Raw genomic sequence first — 22,907 nt, 5'->3', positions numbered from 1 at the left:
AACCAAATTGCATCCTAAAAGTTAACCAAAGTGTTCCAATTGCTGAAACTGACTTGCATTTTTTGTAAATACTGCTGTCCCTTTCGCAATTATAATACACACTGCTGAATATGATACAAGAACACAATCACAGAATAAGGCATCATGACACATGATATACAAAGAAAGTGAATATTAAACATTTATCTAGAGAATACACTGACTTCTACAAAACCCACCCAGCAATCCCAAGGGGCAGTATCTGCCCCATACTTTTAAAAAGATACAACCATATTTATAACAGTCAGATTTTTTTAACAAACAGCATTTTGAAATGCTGCTCTTCACTGGTGACCCAGTTACAATTTGACCCATGGGGAATTTACTCATCACTGAATTCGTCATTTGAAAGAAACTTTTGAACTTTATAGCATCAGCATTCTCACCAGTCAGGCAGCGTTGATTTTCACCACCAGAGAGGCAGCATTTTTAGATTCTAAGGATGCCAGTATAACTAAATTCATGGTTCAAGTCTTGTCGCTTTGAAAGCATTTCAATTTTAAGTAGACCACGGAGAATATAAATCCCTATGAATTAATAGCAGAAGCAGTTACGATCACTGAAAGTACAGGCCACACTCGTTTTACTTAAGTGTTTTGGCTTTCTATAAACATCCAGCTATGGGGAAGTGCTTCGCAACTAAAGTGTATTTTATACCAGTTATAATAACAACAACAACAAGGATTTGATACCAGGTGGAACAAACATCCATTTGCTTCTACATGGAAGCTGGATGGCCCCAATTGGCCAGGAAGCTACTACACTAAAACTAATATGGCTGTGCTCTCAACAGCAGAGTCAATGGCATAATAGCTCAATAAACAAAAGCTAACATTGCAAAAAACAGCAACTCCCACAGCAACTCTGGAAATTCTGCCACCATCCACCAGTCACAACACTGTAAAGTAATACTGATTATCCACGAAGTTACCAATCAAGATAAGATCCAGATGAAAAAATTTCTTTTTCACAAGCAGAAACTCAAGAAAAACATAGATATAGTCAGTGGTTCTCAACCTTCTTAATGCCCTTAATACAGTTTCGCATGTTGTGGTGACCCCAACCATAAAATTATGCAAGTGTTCTTTCACAGAAATTAAATCAAAACTGACCAATGGCATGAAGATCCATTGTTTATGATTGTATATAAATTGGGTTTTTTTCCGGGCTTTCCCTGTTCAGTTCTCCCTCTTGTCCCACCATGCCAATCTCGCTCTTTTCCGCTGCTCCAGACAGACGAACACTCTATCTCGATTTACCCCGCAAGGCTGTTGTGCCTTGCAGGAGGAGTGGCAACAGTGGCTGAACCCCGCCCCCCCCCAGCCAAGCTGCTTGCCCTGCTGCAACCCCTGTGAAAGGGTCATTCGACCCCCAAAGGAGTCCCCGACCCCCAGGTTGAGAACCAGTGATCTAAATCAAACATTGCATTTCCACTTGTGTTTCTGCTTGCGCAAGACATTGTACAGTTTCTGGACACTGATACATAGAGCATGTAACGGTTCTTGAAAGACAATTGTTTTTCGCCTGTTCCCTTCCCTACGTTGACTATTTGTTACTTGTAAATCACCCACCACCAAAGTCCCCACTTCTGCAGTAAGTATATCTTAATATAAGATCACTGTGATGTAGCTCCAAGCTTCGCACATGTGAGCTGCATTTCTTGACCAAAACTTTTATACCCTTGGTAACATTTCTTCAGTAGCTGCACATTTTGCCAGAATTCTATCCTCTGCTGTGGCCAACAACAATTGTAAGAAACCAGTAATCAATTCCAGTGTGTATTCTACCATGCCATCTGAGGAACATGAAAGATTTCTAAGCAAAAGGTATTGACTCCTCCGTGCTCTAATAATCTATTTTAACTGTTTTTTCCTCTTTTGCTAGAAGAAACCTGATAAGTTCTACCACCACAATTTTTTTCAATCAGCATAGTGTTGAAAAAGGTGGTACAAAGGACTCCAGAAATGATCATATCAAGCCCTGCAGGCATAACTTGATGATCTGATAGGAGTTATCCTTCTTCTTGCAATTTTTTTTTTGCTATTTCACCTCTTCTCTTTGTCCACATTTTTAAATGTTACTTATTGAATGGCTACTGTAAATTGGTGTGAATTGTTACCTCAAAAGGAAAAGGACATACTTCTAATTCTACTATTCTAATGGTTTAGAGCAGCAGACTCTTTAAACCATCTTGGGGCAGTCACAGTTTTCACAGGGGCCTCTGAGTCCCAATTACCTCACAGAGTTTTTGTTTGGGAAGCCCCATTCCCATAACTGCCCAGGTGGTCAGCAAATTCCCAGCCAAGGAAAACAGAGCAGGCAAAAAGACATAAGGAAAGCTCTGCTGGATGAGACTACTAACCCATGTAGTCCAACATCCAGTCCTACATACTGGCTAGCCAGTTCCTCAGGAAGGCCAACAACAAGGCACAGAGGATGAGGCCTTCCGCTGTTGTTGCTTCCTGGCACTGGGATTCAGAGTTTGACTGCCTGTGAACATAAAGATTCCTTTTGTTACCGTGACTAGTAGCTACTGATAGACCTATCCTCCATTAATCCAACAAGTCCCATTATAGGCCTGTCTATTCCCTTTACCATCACTACATTCTCTGGCAGTTATTTCCATGATTTAATTGTTCACTCTATTAAACCCAGAGCACCTAGCCGCTGTGATTCATGCAATGGTAACCTCTAGAATGAATTATTGTAATTTGCACTACATGGGACTACCCTTATCCTTGACCTGGAAACTAGAACTAGTCAAGAATGCAGCTGCCTAGGTCCTCACAGGTGCTCTATGGAGGGCCTGTATTTGTCCCCTACTTTGGAGGCTGCACTGGCTTTCAGAGCTCTTCCACGGTTTGGTTGGGGTCAGTGATTCCAATAAAATCAAATAGGCCTCCCTGAATAAGCCTTCATGCAGAATGTCTACTGATAGGCTACATCTGAAGAAACTGCATAGCTATCCTGAGATGTTGAAATTTTTAATATTGTGTTGCATTTATCATGTTATGGTTTTTATTAATATAATATATATGTTTATGGAATGATCATTGTGTACTGCCCTGAGCTGCAAGGGAGAGTGGTAAATAAATTAAATAAATACTAATAAAAAGTACTTCTGAATCTACTGCCCATCGATTTTATTGGATGCCCTCAAGTTCTGATATTCTGGAAGAGAGAAGGAAAGTTCATTTTCCCAATTCTCTCCACTCTATGTATAAATTTTTATCATGTCTCCCCTTAGTGGTCTCTTTTCTAAACTGAAACGTCTCAAATTTTGGCCTTCTTTCACAGAAAAAGTGCTCCAATATCATAATCATCTTGGCTGCCCCCTTCTGTACTATTTCCAGCTCTGCAATGTCCTTACTGAGATATGATAACCAGAACTGTGCACAGTCTCCCAAATGAGGCAGAACCATAAATGTATACGGGGCCATTATGATACGGGCCATTTTATTTTCAACCCCATTCCTAATAGCCCTTAACATAGAGTTTTCTTTTTCACCACCACCACCACACACTTGGTTGACACTGTGTTGACACTTTTATTGAGCTATCTTCTAAGACCTGAAGATTCCCCCCCCTCTGTCAGGAACCAGGCTGAGCCTAGCCTGCAGAGTTCGTGATAAAGACACATCCAAGATCCAACAGCCAGTTATAAATCCAAAGAGAGCTTTACTAAACAGAATCCACAGAACGCTAAAGCATGCCAAGATCTTCCTAAGCAAAGATCTTGATAATAACAAGGAACAATGGGTAACCCAGGGCAGATATAGAGCCCTGTTCATAAGGGAGGGGTACAAAGGCATTTTGGCGGGAGACCAAAAGGGCAGCAAAGGTGAGTCGATTCACAAGATGCCAGATGGCCAGGAATCTAATCTATGTTGTTGCCATGTTGTTGAGACTGAGCTGTCTCCACAAGGACACTTATAGTGAGACTGATGCATCAACAGCGGAAAACTCCTGCTGGGAAAAGAAAGGGAGGCTTGGAGCCTACAGACAGATTTACAGGTTTATGGCCTCGGATCCACCAGGCTGGTGAGAAAGGAAACTTAGATGACATGAATCGGGGTTCATGACACCCTCTCACTCTTATCAAGTTCAGAACCTATACCTGGAGTTGGGATTTTTTGTCTCACTAACACTGAATTGCATTTGCCACATTGTCAGCCACACACACAATCTGTGGAGATCCTCTTTGAGCTCTTCACAGTCTGCCTTGGTTTTTACAATCCTAATTAATTTTGTGTCATATGCAAACTTGGCTGCTACACTACCCACCCTTAGTTCTAAACCATTTATGAACAAATTAAACATATACAATGGCTACCAGGTCACCATTGTATGTCAAGCTTTCTCATCCAGGGTTTCGTGAAACCCTGGGGTTTCTTGACAGCCCTGGAAGAGTTGCCTGAATGGGTGGGAGCTAATACTCTGGGGTTTCTCAAAGCCTGAAGAGAGTTTCAGGGGTTTCTCAATGATAAAGAGAAAGGCTGGTCTATGTGCTTGTTCATTTTTGCAATGAATGCCCAAAGGTTGGTGAGGCAGGATTTTCCTTTGCAGAAGCCATGCTAATTGTCCCTTTATGTGCAAAATAATTCTTTTATTACACTTTCTACTTATTTGCCTGAGACAGACACTAGACTAACTGGCCTGTAATTTCCTAGAATCTTCCTTAAAAATCACTATAACATTTTCTACTCATTTTGAAGCTCATTAATTCATACAGTCACCCTAAGGCAGAAAACTTGACAGCATTTGATACACACATCTATCTGTAAGAGATAGTTCAGTTGTAATTTTATCCAATGTAAGCAAACCACAAGGTCAAGTAGGTCCATTTTCTTTCATCAACCCCCCCCCCCCCCCCACACACACACTTTCTGCTTGACAGCAGCTCATGGTTTATCCTCCAAATTGTAAAATCATAATCCAGGAGCACATTTAAGACCAACAAAGATTTATTCCGGGCATGAGCTTTCGAGTGCTTGCACGGTCACGCCCTGAATAAATCTTTGTTGGTCTTAAAGCTGCTACTGGACTATGATTTTATTGTGCTACTTCAGACCAACACAGTTAACCCATTTGAATCCCTCCAAATTATAGTTTGTGGTCCACCTTCAAACCAGAATTGCAAACTATCTGGCAAATCTGAACCCATTTAAGAAACTCTGAAGTACAGTTTTGTGTTTCATATGAACTTAGCCTATGTCATTAATAGGCAAATGACATAAATGGTCCTGTTACATCTAGTGGCTCCTAGTTCTCACACTGTGGTATCATTGGAACCAATCATCAACAAGGCCATATGAAGAAAAGATTATGTTGAAGGATTTAAGTGCATAAATCAGTTAGAATGCACTTTGAAGGGACTGTTTAGAGAATTATATATGACAAAGTCTGTGCCTAAGCTATAAACAGTAAAAACAGATTAATGATATTTTAAAATTGCTAATGGCAAATTATACAGCAGTGATAGAATCCTTAATACACAAATACGCACTGTGGCTCTTACATTTTATGAGAGGACTATAATTTGGAAAGTCTCAGCTGTGCATAATTTTATGCCACTGTAGCTAATTAACATTTTTAGCATAATTATCTGTCTTGTTTTTCAGTTTAAGCCAATGGAAACATAAAACAACTTTTTTTGTTGAGTATGTATAAATATGCATTGTAGATACATAGTTTTATATTCATTATAATAACTATATATTTCTCTGTTGCTATAGGTAAACAGTGTCCCACATTGATCTACACAACTCAGTTTACAGAACTGAAATACTGTAAAAGCAGAAGTAGTGCTCTGTCCAAGGTGCACAAATCTTTAGGAGCATATGGCAAGGGAGACTCTAGAGAAGATATTTCAAGTGTTTTCATATATAGCTGGATAATGACTGATCAACAATCATGTCAACATTATGACAAGTATGCACCAGTGGATCAATCTAAGAGCCATACAGGTGTAGGACTAAAATCAGATGGGGAAAAGCAAAATTAGGACAAACTACAGAAGGACAAAAGAGAAGGAAAGACATCTGAATACATAAGAAGCTGCCTTATACTAAATCAGACCATTAGCCCACCAAGGTCAGTACCTACTCAGATTGCCAGGCTCTCCAGCCTCTTAAAGTGAAGATCTTGCACATCACGTTCTACCTGATCATTGAATAGCACTGTGTTGCAGTTCACAGGACCAGATACAAAACACATTGCAGTTTTCCAATCTTTCATGAATCTTTAAAAAAAAATATTTGGGATGCTTCCCATTTATACTGTTTCAAGCTGCTCTATTACTCCCAATTTTACAACATTGAAAAGCAATTTACACAATATATCTTCGTATCACCACAAAACCCACAGTGAGAATTATTCTTGTAAAGATGTATCAGTTTATAATTGATGGTGTGTTTCACAAGCACACACAGCCCATTTTCTGCTGTTTTATTTGACCAACATCCTGGCACTTTTGAATCCTGCCCCAGCAATAACTGCACAGACTCAGCATTGGGGCCCCAGAGAGCGGGGGAACAAAATTCCTGGGGTTCAAAACTGCAGGAGAGCCCCTGACACCAGCAGCATGCCATCCAACCAAAAGCCTTTCCATTTATATTACACTGAACATAGTTCTGGCCAGTAAGGGCACAGGGAAGTCCAAGAACTGTAAAAGGCAATCACCTTTCTGAATGACTAAAGCAAGATACATGCGACAAACATTGACAAAAGACTAAGTAGTCTATATTATGTCTTAATTAAATTTGTTTTCACATACTGGCAAGAAATCATAGTGCAGACTGAGTACTTCCCGCTACTCTGAGTATACAATACTGGAACAGACCAAACAATGGCATGATTCAGTATATAGAATCCTTTAGCAGCTGTCAGACAGGTCTCCAATGGAAGCATTTCCCATAATTCAAGTGTTAAAACAAAGAAAGCCTGGCTGGCTCCACATCCTCATATTTAATCAATCACAGCTCTGAACATTCAGCAGGCACTCCCCACATACCTAAGCAGGCTCTCTCTCCACCATACAGAATCATCCAAAGTGTCTTGATTAAACATCAAACTTCCCTCAAGTATTGATTTCCAGAATTAACTCAACAGAGGGTGAATCAGCATTTTAGGGTGGAGGCATTGTTTTTAGTCTAGAACGCACCATAGCTGACAAAAAACATTCTGCCCCAAGCTTGATAAATGTTATGTGCCAAAGCAAGCTGCACATTACAGTATTCCAAGGGTCTCCTCACAACCTTAGCTAATATTAACTGAAACTTACTCAGCAATAATGGGCAAGCAAGCACTTCAGCAAATCACTCTTCAGAGGGCAATAAGGACCCAGAAATATGACAAGACACATCTATGAAGCCTGGGTTCGATGCCATGATTTTTTCTTCCTGATCAGATTTCCAAGTACAAATTAAATATGAAGCACAGCATCCTTTAAGAAGTGATATGCACATTTATATAGTGCAGCTTGGCTGTCAACATTTGTCTTTCTTTAAACCAGTTAAACCAGCTATAGCTTGCATTGGTTTTGCCACAACTTGCACATGTTGCTATTTATGTGTAGTTCTGTACCCAAAGGTCAGTCCTTGAATATAAAACAATGTATGGCGAATCCATAATGAAAGGATCTCGCCATGATATTTTGACTTCTTAAGTTCTTCTACAAATTCAAGGGTTATTTTAGGACACTAAACCTTTCCTTTATCCTTCTCCAGGTGAAACTCAATAAATTAAAGTGCTTGCTAAAAATGAACCTACAAAATGAAATGTATATTCAAACATTCCTCTGTGCAGAACATATTTTTGGTTTTGAAAAACAGAAAACTTTCCCCTCTTTTACAGCCACCTTGACTTTTCTGTATATGCTAATTATCACCTTTAACAAAGATATTTCACCTCATAACACCTAGCACTTCTATTTGAATACTTCAAAGTCTTTACAAACACTGGTGACAACTTCTTTAAATGGACCCTCAGGGAGAAATACATTTTGCAACCCCACTGAGTTCAAGAAGCTCGCATAAAGAAATGTTAAGCAACCTGTTCCAGTCCTTACATATGAGAAACTTTTAAAAGAGTCAAGGCTACATTATTCTGAAATGGTTTTTCTGTTATCCTTTGAGTGCATCGTCACCTCCACTGAACGTTTGATTCAGGGTAAATGAAATGACCCATTATGACTGACATATTTGCCACACAAAATGCAGCATCATCAGGACAGGTATCTAGTTTTGAAAATTAGTTTATTTTCACTAGGATTCTTCTTGTCTGCAGTATGTGGTAATTGCAAAGCTATTAAAATACATACTCATGAGGAGAAATATAATAAAGTAAAATTCAGAGATGCTTAAACAATCTTCATTTGCAACTATTCCATGCAGTCAAGCAAAAATTAGTGTATATTTAAAGATATTTATTACTTAAATTTCTACCCTTTCTTTCCCTTAAATCAATTTGATGTTCAAATCTAATAAAAGAAAAAATCAAGTTAACATAACTAATGCAGTCAATAGTAAATTATAAAGTATTAATAACAACCTGTAAATTAATCAAATGTTAAAAGCATAGGTGAACAGCCTGACATCTATGAACAAACAACTGGATGGAAATTTGGATGAAGAAGAAGAAGAGATGGTTCTTATATGCCGCTTTTCTCTACCCGAAGGAGACTCAAAGTGGTTTACAGTTGCCTTCCCTTTCCTCTCCCCACAACAGACACCCTGTAAGGTTTTATCAGTGCCGTGGCGAGCCCAAGGTCACCCAGCTGGCTGCATGTGGGGGAGTGCAGAATCGAGCCCGGCATGCCAGATTAGAAGTCTGTACTCCTAACCACTACACCAAACTGTGACCAACCATCTCTGATGCAAAATCATGCCTTGCATAGGCCATCATACAAACCCAAAATGTCTCAGAAAAATCGCATCTAATTGTGTCACGTGAAGGTAGTGTCATGATCTAGCACTTCAACCATTTATTTCCTACCCTTCTGTATGCCTTTATACTAGCCTTTCTCAACTATTTTACCGTTGAGAAATCCTTGACACATTCATCAGGCTCCATGAAACCCCACAAGTGACACAAGTGTGCAGAATTTGGTTGGGAAGAAAAGCTGTGTATGTACCCACCCAGGACCTCTCTCTTTCCTGCCCTTCCCAGGTTCATCACTGGCCATTGGGAGGGGGGGGGGAAAGGTTGAGTTGATAAATGATTAACAATTTTTAAAAAATATATTAAAAATTAGCTAGCACCCTCACATTTTGAAATCCCTTCCAGTGTCGTCAAGAAACCCCGGGTTTTCACGAAACCCTGGTTGAAAAAGCCTGCCTTATACTGTTTATACATATCTCACTCACTACAATATGGTTGTTGTTAAGTGCGAAGTCGTATCCGACCCATCGCGACCCCATGGACAGTGATCCTCCAGAACCTCCTGTCCTCTACATTTCCCCAGAGTCCATTTAAGTTTGCACCGACTGCTTCAGTGACTCCATCCAGCCACCTCATTCTCTGTCGTCCCCTTCTTCTTTTGCCCTCGATCGCTCCCAGCATTACGCTCTTCTCCAGGGAGTCCTTCCTTCTCATGAGGTGGCCAAAGTATTTGAGTTTCATCTTCAGGATCTGGCCTTCTAAGGAGCAGTCAGAGCTGTTTGTTCGCCTTGCAGTCCAAGGGACTCACAAGAGTCTTCTCCAGCACCAGAATTCAAAAGCCTCAATTCTTTGACGCTCGGCCTTCCTTATGGTCCAACTTTCACAGCCATACATTGCAACTGGGAAGACCATAGCCTTGACTAGGTGCACTTTCGTTGGCAGGGTGATGTCTCTGCTTTTTAGGATGCTGTCTAGATTTGCCATAGCTTTCCTCCCCAGGAGCAAGCATCTTTTAATTGCATTGCTGCAGTCCCCATCTGCAGTGATCTTGGAGCCCAGGAAAATAAAATGTGTCACTACCTCCATTTCTTCCCCATCTATTTGCCAGGAATTGAGAGGGCCAGATGCTATGATCTTCGTTTTCTTGATGTTGAGTTTCAAGCACTCTCCTCCTTCACCCACATTAAAAGGTTTGAGTTTTCATTGCAAAGATACTACTGTGGTTTGCCATTTCCTTCTCCAGTGCATCACCTTTTGTCAGAGCTCTCAGTTATGACCTGTCCGTCTTGGGTGGCCCTGCACGGCATAGCTCATAGCTTCACTGAGCTATGCAAGCCCATTCACCACAACAAGGCAGAGATCCTTGAAGGGGCACTACAATATATATCCTACTAATCAAAAGTAGCTAGTCTTTAATCCAAACATAGGTTTGCATATCACAAAGACACACAAAATCTAATCGCTCAATAAATATCATTTCAAATACTGAAGTTACAGTAAATCACTTTCACTTAGATATCTGGAAAAATGTCTTGTGATATTATTACTCATAGCATCTCTACCACATAACAGCACAACCCCACCCTACCCTTGTCATCAAACGTCTGTCATGGGAATTCTTCCTTTGTTATCTTTCCTCATAGTCCTTCTGATTTTCCTGGCAACACAGAAGAATAATGTAATTTCTCTTGTGTTGTCAGGTAAAATAAGATTTCTCAAATGCCAGATCTTCACATTTTATACGTGGTATTCTTTGATTGTCTTGTGATTGATTGGTTTGTATGTGTACTTATTTATTTACTGCATTTGTATACCACTCTTCCCTAATTATTCAGGGTGCCTTGCAAGATTAAAAATAGAAAATGTAAAATAAAATTACAATTGTTGTTTTGATGGTAGAAATAGCTGCCAAGTCACAGCTAATTCATGGTGATCCTGCAGGATTTTCAATTCAATATAACATTTGGTTTGCTATTGCCTACCTCTATGAAGCACTTGGGGACTTGTTGGGTGGTCTCTCATGCAAGTACTAACTGGGGATGACTCTGCTTAGCTTTGAAGACCTGACTAGAATGGGCTAGCCTGTGCCATCCAGGTCAGGGCAATTATTGTTTTAGGTGGGTATCAATAAATAAATAAAATCATATATCTTAAGATATAAACTAAGCACTTGCCACACAAAACGGTTCATTTGCAGTGCAGAACCTGATGGTACAAATAGTTGAATGTACATTTATAAAACTAGTATAAAATTCACAGAAACAATGTATTTCTAAAAAAAAAAACATTTCTGCTTGAGAACCAGATATTTTCAAAACGTGGCTCATGGCTAAATAGCTAAATAAGCAAGTCATTCAAGTCACGGTTAAGACATTAGAGATACAGAAATTTAGACCATGGAGAAGTGATTACAAACATGACAACACCCCCTTGAAGCAGGAGTGTGCAACCTATGTCTTCACAGCCCAATCAGAAATAGAAAGAAATGTGAACATTTGCCAGTAATCCAAGCACACACCATCTGCAAATCTATGCCAGCTCATTAAAATTATTGTGCAGACTCTTCCTGTGTAAACTTACTACTTCTTGCAAGATCTTGTGTATGACACTGCCGAATAAAGGAACATTGGTCTAGTAAAAGCTATCACTAAAGTTGCAACACTGCTGGGCTGAAAAGGTTCTGCTCCAGCAGGAGATAATAGCACTATTTTGTATGCATAAAGGTAAAGGTATCCCCTGTGCAAGCACCGAGTCATGTCTGACCCTTGGGGTGACGCCCTCCAGAGTTTTCATGGCGGACTCAATACGGGGTGGTTTGCCAGTGCCTTCCCCAGTCATTACCATTTACCCCCCAGAAGCAAGCTGGGTACTCATTTTACCGACATCGGAAGGATGGAAGACTGAGTCAACTTTGAGCCGGCTGCTGGGATTGAACTCCCAGCCTCATGGGCAGAGCTCTCAGACTGCATGTCTGCTGCCTTACCACTCTGCGACACAAAAGGCTCTTTTGCATGCATACATGATTTAAAAACAAAGTTTATATTACAAAGTCTGAAACTTGTATTTGGGCTACAGAAACTTTATGACCCACCTGACATTCTTTCTAACTACTATGGTATTGCAAGTTAACTAGAGAGCCACAAACTTCTCTCACAGTATATCCTCAGGTCTGTGGCAATAATAGCTGCTTTTTGTATCAATTGTTGTTTAGGCAGGGGATGTAACAGACTGAAAAGTGTTGGGGGAGATCAAAAGGACTATGATTACAGTATTTGGACCAACTAGACAATGAGAAAAATTAATAGGAGTAGGGGGGGAATTGAGGGTTTTTGTGTGTATGTTTTTAATTATAATCTGAAACACAGAGAAGTAGGATATAAATACTTCAGTGAATAAATATGTATTTATATTCTTATACCTCACCTTGCCATTGTAATATAGCCGATGCAGTTTACAATGCTAAAGATCCATTAAAATCATAAAACAAAAACAGCCTTCAGAAAGGCAAACCTAAAAGATAAATAAAAGTAAAATAGGCAGAAAACATCACAGCAGTAAAAAATCATCTGAAAATTTGTGGAAATAAAAAGGTCTCCACCCATCTGGGTCCCAGACTGTGTAAGCTTTCTAAGGAGTCACTACATTACCTTGAAACACCTAGCAGCTATTTCATACCTTTGATGTTTTTTTCCCCCCTTACTGGAAAAATGTTTTTGAAATAAGATTATTTTTTCCATTATTGGAAGTATGGGGCCAATTCACTCATGCAAGTGGAAGCAAGGAGCTGCTGATGCTAGGCTACATGGGAGCAGAAAGGCCCCCAAAAACAAGGAAGGTAGTGAAAGCCCCAGTTTAACAGGGATTAGAACATGAAGATCTGCTGACAGTCCTGATCACCAATGCTTTTTAAACCCCCTCTTTGCAACCCCTCCATAAATGAGCCAGTGTGGTTCGAGTGAAAGCCTAGGATCTCTTTTTGGATGGGGGATCCAGTTTGAGCTTCCACTCTGCCATGGAAGCTTGCTGGATGCCCTTGGGCCAGCCACAAACTCTCAGGATTGATGTGAGGAGAAAATGAAGAAGAGGAGAATGAGGCAAGCCACTCTGGGTTCCCAGTGGGGAGAAAGGTAGGTTACAAATGGAACTAAATAATGACATGAAAAAGAGATTCCTTCAGAAACCTGCACTGCTGCATTGCATAGGGCCACCTTGTCCAAAACAGCAGAGGAGACTGGTTAAGTTCCACTTGACATGGAACAAGGCAGCTTACTGCTTCCTATCCCTCCTCTGTCTCCCAAACTACTCTTCAAATTATGAAGTAATAAAGCTATATCCATGAATTAGTCTGTGCAAATTATTATTAACATTGCAAAGTAGCAACTTATCTCTATTGTAATACCTTTTTCATTCAGGTTCCCACTGCTTTCATAAAAAAAAGAAAACATGTGATTTTCACCTTCACCTCCTGTCCATCTGAACCTGGAAAATAATTTAAGCCAGGATTATACCAATCTCAGGTTTTTTGGAGGTAATGGTGGATAATTCATCTAAATAGGAAGTTAGTTTTAATTATTAATGGTTTTAAATTTCTTAGGTATGGATTTTAAATGTTGCTAGCCGCTCTAAGACTGCTGTCAGAGAAGGGTGGCCTACAAATCTAATAAATGAAATAAAAATAGTAAATGTTAAGCATAAAAATGTCAATGCAACATCACAATAAAGCTTGATTGCTGTCCAATGTGCTGAAACTATTCATGCTGCAACAAATGTTTGCATGCATAAATCTGGCAGCTTCCAAAAATCAATGATATCACAAAGAAGAAGAAAAGTATTAGGCTGCAATAAAAATGTACAGATAGTACTAATGACTACTAGTACTAACACTACTAACTACATCGAATAATGTAGATATGAGAACGCTGAACACACATACAAACCATTTTGTTTGGCAAAACACTTGGGATCACCTAGTACTCCTATTTACATTTTGTTTACCATTCCCTTTGCTTGTTGCTGCTGTATGAAGCTTTGTGTAAAGCATTGTGTAAAGCTTTGTTTTTATTGCAAGTTCTGGTTTTAAGATGGAACATACTCAGTGAACCTCATTTCATAGCACTTATTTCAAAAGAGGAATTTATCAATACCCTATCCACAAACAAGCATTAACAATGACAGCGGATTCTAAAAGAAAAAAACTTAAGCAGAATTTGCTATTTGCACTTTTACATCCAGTAAGAGGAGCAACTCTACCATCAATGGGTTGGATCCAGGCAGTTTTCCCCCCACTATTTCAGCTAATTCCCCATCACCTCTATCACATATTACTTTTGACCAAATAGATCCCATAGTCCCCAGATCAAAGGAGATCACTCTTCCTTCTTTTCACCTTCAGAAAAGCTGGTTGGATCCAGTAAGAAACATTACAGGCATACTTAATCCCTATTGCCAATAAAGTGCTGCAGCTAACATCGTTCCTCCTTCATAATCCACTAAGGGCTAAGTGGGCGGAGAGTGGGCGGGACCAGTGAGTGGGAAATCGGAAGGCGCAAAGTGCCTTCCGATTGGCCCTTCACCCGGATGGACAGCCATTCTGACCAGTCAGGTGACGGCCCAATCGGAAGGTGCGAAGCGCCTTCCGATTGGGCCCTCAACAGCGACGGCCAGAGCAGCAGCGAAGGGCGCCCGCAACAACAGCAGCGCAGCCCAGCACCACGGCACCTGGTGAGATGGGAGCCCAGCGGGTACAGTGGCAGCTGGGGATGGCTTCCCCTGGGGCTTCCAAGCATGGCCCCCGCATCTTCGAAGCTGGGAGCCAGGCGGGGAGGAATGGCTTCCCCAGGGGCCTCCAAGCAGGGCCAAGCAAAATGGATCGGTTAAATTGTAGCAAGCCACAGGAGGGAGAAAGGGAATCCAAATTGCCAGCTTAGTTTGGGAAAACTCCAGTTCAGTTCAGGTTTTGGTTTGGTGGTCACCCAAACCCATAATGTTTAGCTTTGCGCCCATCCTTACTACTCAGATGACCACTGCTGCCATACAGCATTTCAATTTGACATATTTTAAAAAGAGTTTGTTTTTATACCTTGCTTTTCACTACCAGATGGAATCTCAAAGTAGTTTATAATCACCTTCCCTTATTCTCCCCACAACAGACACCCTGTGTGGTTGGTGGGGCTGAGAGTTCTGGCAGAACTGCTTTGTGAGAACAGCAGTATCAGGACTGTGATTAGCTCAAGATCACCCAGCTGACTGCATGTGAAGGAGCAGGGAATCAAGCCTGGCTCACCAGATTAGAAGCTGCCACTTTTAACCACTATACCAGGCATACTTAAACAAAGTGCACCAATTATAAATGAAAACAACATTTATTTATTTATTTGGATTATTTAGCATTACAAAACACTTTACATCATCTTGCTAAAACTTTCATAGAGTCCCTATAAGATAGATCAACAAATCTTGATATTATGGCTGGGAGGCTGATAGAGAAGAACTTGCCTAGCAACCACGTAACCTAGTTCATAGTAGACTCTCAATTCATAGTTCAGTCTGTTAGCTATTAGATGAAAACCCAATAACAAAATATTATGTTCGGCTAGCTATCATTTAAAGTCCTTGCTAATGTGAAACATTATGTTTACCAATTATTCCTTTTGTATAATTAACTGACACAGGACTACAAAGGGTTTATACGGATTGCTAAATTCCTCCACACATTTGCTACAAATTCATCCTCAGCTGCAGTTCAGGTATACCTTGACTATCAGGTTATAATGGCAGTGGTAAAAATAATCTCCTAGAAATATTAACAAAGTTGATAGGGCTTTTAAGTCACAAATTACTAACAACTGATCCACCAGTTAGTATCTTTTAGACGTCTGCAAAAATAAATTATACAAATATATACATTAGGAAACGAATTGTTAAGACGAGCCATGGCTCAGAGATTGGGCATGCACTTTGTATACAGGTAGTAGCTGACATGAAATATCTCTGCCTGAGACCTGGAGAACTAAACCAGGCAGCATAGACAACCACAATCAACCAAACTTGATAGACAGTCTGACTCAATCTAAGGCACCTTCTTGCGATGTTAATCTTGCCTTGGTTTACCATGGGCTGTTTTCTTGGGTACCCTGAAAGCTTATTAAGGCAGTGGTTTTTAAACGTTTGGCAGTGAAACCCATTTCTAAGTGTACTGCACTTTTCAGGACCACCATGCAATGTGAATCTACCCCACTTTCCTGCTCCATGAGATAAAACACAAGCATTAGTTCAAACATTTATATTTTATTTTTCATTTTCACTGAGCAGTAAGGCATATTTCATAACCACATTATGTAGAACAAACCCAAGCACATCATAAAACTTTCCCCAGCATTTCATCTCCTATCTCATCCTATTCCCCTCCTACCTTCTAGTCTTGCAATCCACCTACAAGAGAGATATTACCTAATTTTGGGTCCCACCCACATATTTCTAACCACTGCAATAAATGCTGCATATTGCATATGTTCCAGTTCACAATCTCAGATCACATGGAGCAAGACAGAGACTTACCAGGCCTGTCTAGCGTCCCACATACACTGAGCATGTAACGTGACCCAGACTAGTCACAGACATTAATTCCTCAAAAGACAGCTGATACTGAAAGAAATTCCCTGGGGGGGGGGGGGAGACAGTCTAAAAACAATGAGCTTGTGGAATAATTTAACCAGTGAAGCATCTTACTTTCACTAGTCAGAGCAAGAATACTGTAATTCCCTGCCCTTCAACATAAAAGCAGACTAAAACACTGAAGGTACCACTAACTGTGACACCCTTCACTACAGTGAAAATCTAATTCTTAAGATTTACTTATTCTTAATTGTAATGATGTTATAAGACAAGCTGAGGTCCAGACTAAAAGAATACAGGACTTGTAGCAAGAAGAATTTACTCTCAAACATCATTTTACAATGAACTCCCCCATTAAAAAGTGTGGACAAATATGACACACTTATAGTAATAGCAAGTATTATTGAGCATTCCAGGAAATAAAATTAAATGTAGATTCATTCTACGCACATTGGATAATGTACTTTCAATGTGCTTTGCAGCTGGATTTTTCTGTGCAAAACCAGAAAATCTACTTCTGAAGTGCATTGAAAGTGCATTATCCAAGATGTGTAGAATGAATAAACAACCATTAACTGTCTGCAGAAGAAACAAGTAAAGAACAAAAAATGTTAATTACTGATCACATCTGCTAGAAGGACCCTAGGTTTGGAACGCATATAAGTAGAAGTGAACTCTTAACATTACCATCTTCAAAGTTGTCATCTATGGATTTAAAAGGGGGTAATACTGCTTCAGAAGGCATAGTTAATAACTTACATGCACACCTTTTGTTTGACTGCAGGTACTAAGAGAATCTTTGCAAAATGGAGACGGAAGGAAAGAAACATTTTGACCTCTTTCAAAATAAAGATCTATTTATTCAAGGTCTAAAACAGGGGTAGTCAAACTGTGGCCCTCCAGATGTCCATGGACTACAATTCCCATGAGCCCCTGCTGGCAGCAAATGCTGGCAGGGGCTCATGGGAATTGTAGTCCATGGACATCTGGAGGGCCGCAGTTTGACTAACCCTGGTCTAAAATAACTGGATGCTGCATGGCCTACCCTAACTTACTCTTCTGAATCAGCTCACAAGGGTATGTACCAGTCTATGCCACACATTCATAGACTATCTTCTGTTCAGAACTATGGATCTATTCATGAAGAGCTAGACAAAGACTTCATGGTCCTACTGGTTGCTTCAAATTATGTTAATAAAGCTGTAATGAGAAGGTTTTCCACAGTTTGCAGGAATAAACCAAGTACACAACTGAACAAGTGAAAATATTCTAGGCGACAAATGGGTATCTTGCCATACTTTCTATTTTTTTTAATTAGTTTTTCTACCAAAAAGAACTAATTGGCATTGTTTTCAAAGTTTATATTATAATATGGTTTCAGAACCATCTTGGGTGCTGCTACCACTAGCCTATCATGGGGTCCTGAAATACAATGCATCCAAGAAGCTTTTCAGGCCCCTCAAATTAAACCCATCTCATCATACCATGTGACAAAGCCTCCCAAGACAGAGTACATGAAAAAGTATGCATTCCAGGAAAGCTTTCCTAGTTTACATAATGCGCTACAGCTAAACTGCTTTTTATGGATATATGTTTATAGTACAGCTTTCCTAAAGCGAGAATTCCTAAGGCGAGAAATACCCATGTTCATATGCACAACTTCTTTCTTTAGCTTCACCTGACTTCACCTAAGAGTGAACTTTAAACTGATACTTCACAATTTTCATCAGCACATCTGGTACTGGTAATCCACATTTGGGAAATACACTTCTATAGCTTGAGAAGGGTAACATCTGAGCATGTTCATAAGGAAGCATTAATTAACTGCATTCCTATTGCAAGGCTGAAACTGGGACTCAGCCAAGTGCAGATAAATCTACTGATATTGCACAGTACTAAAAATTGCAAACACACAAGCTGTTGAATAACATTAAAAAGAGGTCATGTAAAAACTATGGAGGGGAATTATTGGAGAACAGCAGCTTTGGGAAAACACAGTCATTTCCCCCTAGTTATATCTTCAAATATTTCTACTTGCTATCTCCCCAGACACAAATTATTCATAACTCAAAATGTGCATGCTAAAGGTTAATTAGACATGTTTGCTAGACAACCTTTTAAAAAGCCAAACACATTCAATAGTCACAGAGTTAATTTCTCTTACATCACCCCAAAAAGCCTTTAAATAAAGTCATGTATGTAAATTATACCTTTCCTGGCTAAACAGGGATCCCTGCTACAAAATACTTTTGTGGACTTGAGAGCAATGATATTTAACTATTTCTGTGAAATGCATAGGCATAGACACAGAGGATCCAAGAATTTTCTATTCAAGAGTAAACAGAATAGTTTTTTGAATAACCTTTTAGTTCCCTCTGAAATACAATGGGATGAGAACAAAACAAGTAAATGGATTTCACATGGAAACGGAAACTAGACAGTAAACAGTGTAGTTACATGTCAGGCAGACTATGCTTGCACATTCAATGGAGCATTACTATTTTATTGTTCAGTGTTTGATGACCCCCACTCCCAATGCTATTCCCTTTTGGCACCCACCCCTAAACAAAACGATGCCGCTTTTGTATGTACTATCTCAAAGTACAGAAGGAGCAATGCCCATTGTCTGTCAAAGACAGGGGACCATATGCCTCCCCCTCCATACAGCTCCAGGATGCCAGGAGTTGAGCCACAAACAGGGCTGAAAATTTGCATCTCTTTTGAGCCCCGTCCAAACACAGGGTTTTTTTTTTCTTGTCCTAATATCAGGATCTCGCTTCAGCGGCATGCATGGAAAGCATTCGCCGAAGATTGCATTTCAGCATGCGGCAAGCACGCGTGCAGCTATTCTCTAGTCTAACCGAATTGCTCCTGCTGAGTATATCGGGGTTTCCACCCCCTTGAAGCGGGGGTGGTTGGGGGGGGGGTTGCTGTCACTAGCATTGCTCGTCCCGTTCTTCGGCCGCCCCCGTCTTCCTCCTCTTACCTCGACTTCCTTGTTCTTCTCTTTGTTTCTGCCCATTGAACTTCTCCCATTGCTGGCCGTCTCCCGCGCTGGGACTACAGAGATCTGTTGGAGAGGCATTTTGACAGGGCTGCAGGTTGCCAACGCCTGATTGGACGCCTTCGAGCTTCGCTCCTTCCCAGTAGCCCACCTGGATAACTGAGCATATCCTTTTGTTGCCAGATTCTTAAAAAAAAAAAATTTAAAAAATTAAAAGGGGTGTGTGCGCGCGCGTCTGTATGTCTGCGTGGCGTGTGATCGCAGCTGAGGCACGCGAGAAATAGACAAGCTCTTCCTTCCCCGGGAAGACAAAAATGCAAATTCTCTTTTCCACCCCTCGCCCCCCCCCCAGCATAAACTGAGCGCGGGAGACGAGCGGCCGAGCAAACAAAGGGAAAGACTAATCCACGGAGTTTGAAATGCTCACTGAAGCGAGTTCCTGCAAGTCAGAACTCCACCGCTTTGTCACGGGAGCAACCTCTTCTCTCCCTCTCCCCCCCCCCTTCCTCCGGAGCATTGTGGGAGACAATGCAATTTCTCCGTTACCTAATAACTGTCATGGAAACCAAGCCAAAACTGGGCCAGGATTAATTTTGCTTTTGCTTTGAAACCACACGCACACAAAAAAAGACAAGCGGGCGCTTCCTTCAGGGCCCCTCTGGCTCTCCCACCCTGGCGGCGGCGGCGGCGGCGGCGGCGGCGGCTTCTGCTTTTCCGTCCCCGGCTCCTTTCCTTCGTTCCTTCCTGCGGGAGCGCCAAGCCGGAGGCCGCCCCGCCCGGCCCGGCCCGTCACGGGCGAGGTAAATAAGCGCGTGAGGATGAAAGGCGGTTTAGCGTCCTATTTTGGAGCGAGAAATCTTCTCCCCCGGCAAGCGCCGCGAGCCGCCCGTGTCCTTCATGCGCCTCCACTAATCTGCTTAGGTGGAAAGGAGTCGCCTCGGAGGGAAGAGCCGGGATTTAGAAATAACGGGGGAGGCGGCAAGTGGCCCCTAGGAGGGAGCGGTGGCAGACGGGCCTCGGAGAAACGTTAACCCGTTGCGGTCGCCGCCGCATCTCCTGCAGCCGGAGAAAGCAAGACAGTCAGTCACAGGCCAGGCCGCTTTTGGCCCGGCCCCACCACCAGTACTTCTTGGCTTCATTCGGGTTGCCAGCCTCCAGGCGGTGTCTTGAGGATCCCCTGCTTCTACAGGATCACCAGGCAATAGATATCAGTTCTCCTGGAGAAAAGGGCTGCTTTGGAGGGTGGATTCTGTGGCATTAGACCCAGCTGAAGTCTCCTCTCTAACCCCACCCTCCATAAAACCTACCCTCAAAATCTCCAGGTATTTTCCACCCCGGAACTGGTAACTTGCACCCTACCTTTCTCTCTAATGGAGACTCTCCCCCATTGTATCAACACAACAACCCTGTGATGTAGGTTAGGTCGAAAGAGAGTGACTGGCCTAAATTTAGGGATGCCGGCGTTCAGGTGGGACCCCAAGGGTTCTGGGGAATTACAGCTCATCTCCAGACTGTAGAGATTAGTTCCCTTGGAGAAAATGGAAGCTTTGGAGGGTGGACTCTCTGGCACTATATCCCACTAAGCTCCTTGTCCTCTCCAAGCTCCATCCCCAAATCTCCAGGAGTTTCCCAACCTGGATCTGGCAACCCTTAAACGCCCCTCTCCCCACTAGTGGCCTGGAAACCCTAACCAAAGTCGGCCAGAAAGCTTCCATGTCACCACTGGGGGTTGGACCCAAGTCTCCCATGTAGTCTGACAACCTTAACCACTACACTGGTTCTCTTACTGACCTTTCCCAGGTAGGGTGCAATTAGATACCACAATTTTAGCTTAGGATAGACTCATGATGGATGAAGGAATTATTACTCAGGATGTCTAAAACCAGCATTCAGGTTCTGGCTGGAGTTCAGCATAGTTTGTTTCAAATGCCAAGGCAGTAGAACACGGGAGCATATGCAAAGGACCGGTCCCTTGCTACTGAATCATGGCAACCAATCCCTACAAAGATAGACCCCGAATCACTGTCAGGAACTCCATCTCAGGCCACATCTTGTGTCCAAGGTATGGTTGAAAACACATGGTCAAGCAGACTTGCTGAAATTAAGCAGATGTGCAGTATGGGGATGACATTCTTGGGAATATACCATCTGGAATGCTGTAGCTTCTACACAGTAAGAAAATCTGGGAGGAAAGAGTACAGTTGCCTCTCCACCCCAGCTCAGATTATGTTGTTCCAAGGTCGACAGTAAAGCAAATTGCCTATTGCCTTAAAGGATTTACTAGCCTGGATCTCATAGAATCATAAGAGTTGGAAGGGGCCATACAGACCATCTAGTCCAACCCCCTGCTCAACGCAGGAGCAGCCCTAAGCATCCTAAAGCATCCAAGAAAAGTGTGTATCCAACCTTTGCTTGAAGACTGCCAGTGAGGGGGAGTTCACCACCTCCTTAGGCAGCCTATTCCGCTGCTGAACTACTCTGACCGTGAACATTTTTTTCCTGATATTTAGCCTATATCGTTGTACTTGTAGTTTAAACCCATTACTGTGTGTCCTCTCCTCTGCAGCCAATCTCCTAAAATTCTGCCTCTTCATCAGTTATGTATATCACCTATTACAAAGGTTCTTAAATGTGAGTTGACATTCCAAAGTAAGGCCAAGAGAGAGGTGGAAGAACAGGGTAAAGGTGGAGAGAAGCTTATGGGGGTCTTGTTAGCATGTCTAGATTTGCCTCAGCATAATGGCCATGAATTACAGTGTGTTCAATAATGTTGTCTGTTTACAAATACTAAACATAGAAAATAAAATACAAACTTCTTCCATTTTATATGCTATGAGATTCTTGTAATTTATATTGGAAGGTAATATAGAGTAACTTTGACAGTGAGGCCTGCTCATTGTCCAACTGTGGGGCCTAACCCTCTGGCCAACTGAGGTGTCCCAGCCATGTTTCCAAGAATCTTTGAGCTACAACATTCTTCATTTTAAGATGTAAACACTGCACAAGAAAGGAAGCATATGTGTTATTTGGCAAAGTCTGCTTAATTCACTTTTCATAAACAGCTTGTTTTGCTTGAGACTTCTAGACTGCCTTGAATCCTCTCAGTACAGAAATGCAGCACATATGTTGTAAAGGCAGATATCATTAATTACAAATGTTCTGAGATTGAGGTAGAGCATCAGAATATACGGGCTGATTCAAGGCCATCGCCTCAACTATATTTGATTGGCTGTGGAACCTTTAAGTAACAGGTTGGATACAGCCAGCTTTTCTGCTGGTAAAACAGGGATGAAACAAAAATCATGTGGGATGGAAGTTATAGAAAGGAGGACAACTGGGCAAAAACTGACTGGATCCAACCCAATATATG

At 41.4% G+C, this 22,907-nt stretch overlaps 1 protein-coding gene across 5 annotated transcripts in view; it reads right to left on the bottom strand.

Annotated features, from left to right (window-relative positions):
• Positions 1–20,620, bottom strand: part of MARCHF1 (membrane associated ring-CH-type finger 1) — a 146,667-nt gene extending 126,047 nt beyond the window's left edge. Inside the window, exons 1-2 of one of the 5 annotated variants that reach the window (XM_077299970.1) lie at positions 20,084–20,620; positions 19,520–19,723 (exon numbers count right to left, since the gene is read on the bottom strand). In XM_077299970.1, coding sequence (XP_077156085.1) covers positions 19,520–19,618 — 99 coding nt within the window. In that variant the 5' untranslated portion in view covers positions 19,619–19,723; positions 20,084–20,620. The other 4 variants (XM_077299971.1, XM_077299972.1, XM_077299965.1 and 1 more) reach the window with 4 other exon arrangements.
• Between the last annotated feature and the right edge of the window lie 2,287 nt (positions 20,621–22,907).

The sequence above is a fragment of the Paroedura picta genome, chromosome 10 (assembly GCF_049243985.1).
Source record: "Paroedura picta isolate Pp20150507F chromosome 10, Ppicta_v3.0, whole genome shotgun sequence".
NCBI classification, from domain to species: Eukaryota; Metazoa; Chordata; class Lepidosauria; order Squamata; family Gekkonidae; genus Paroedura; species Paroedura picta.
Note: the sequence above shows the minus strand (reverse complement) of the source record. Positions and strands in the feature narration are given on the sequence as shown.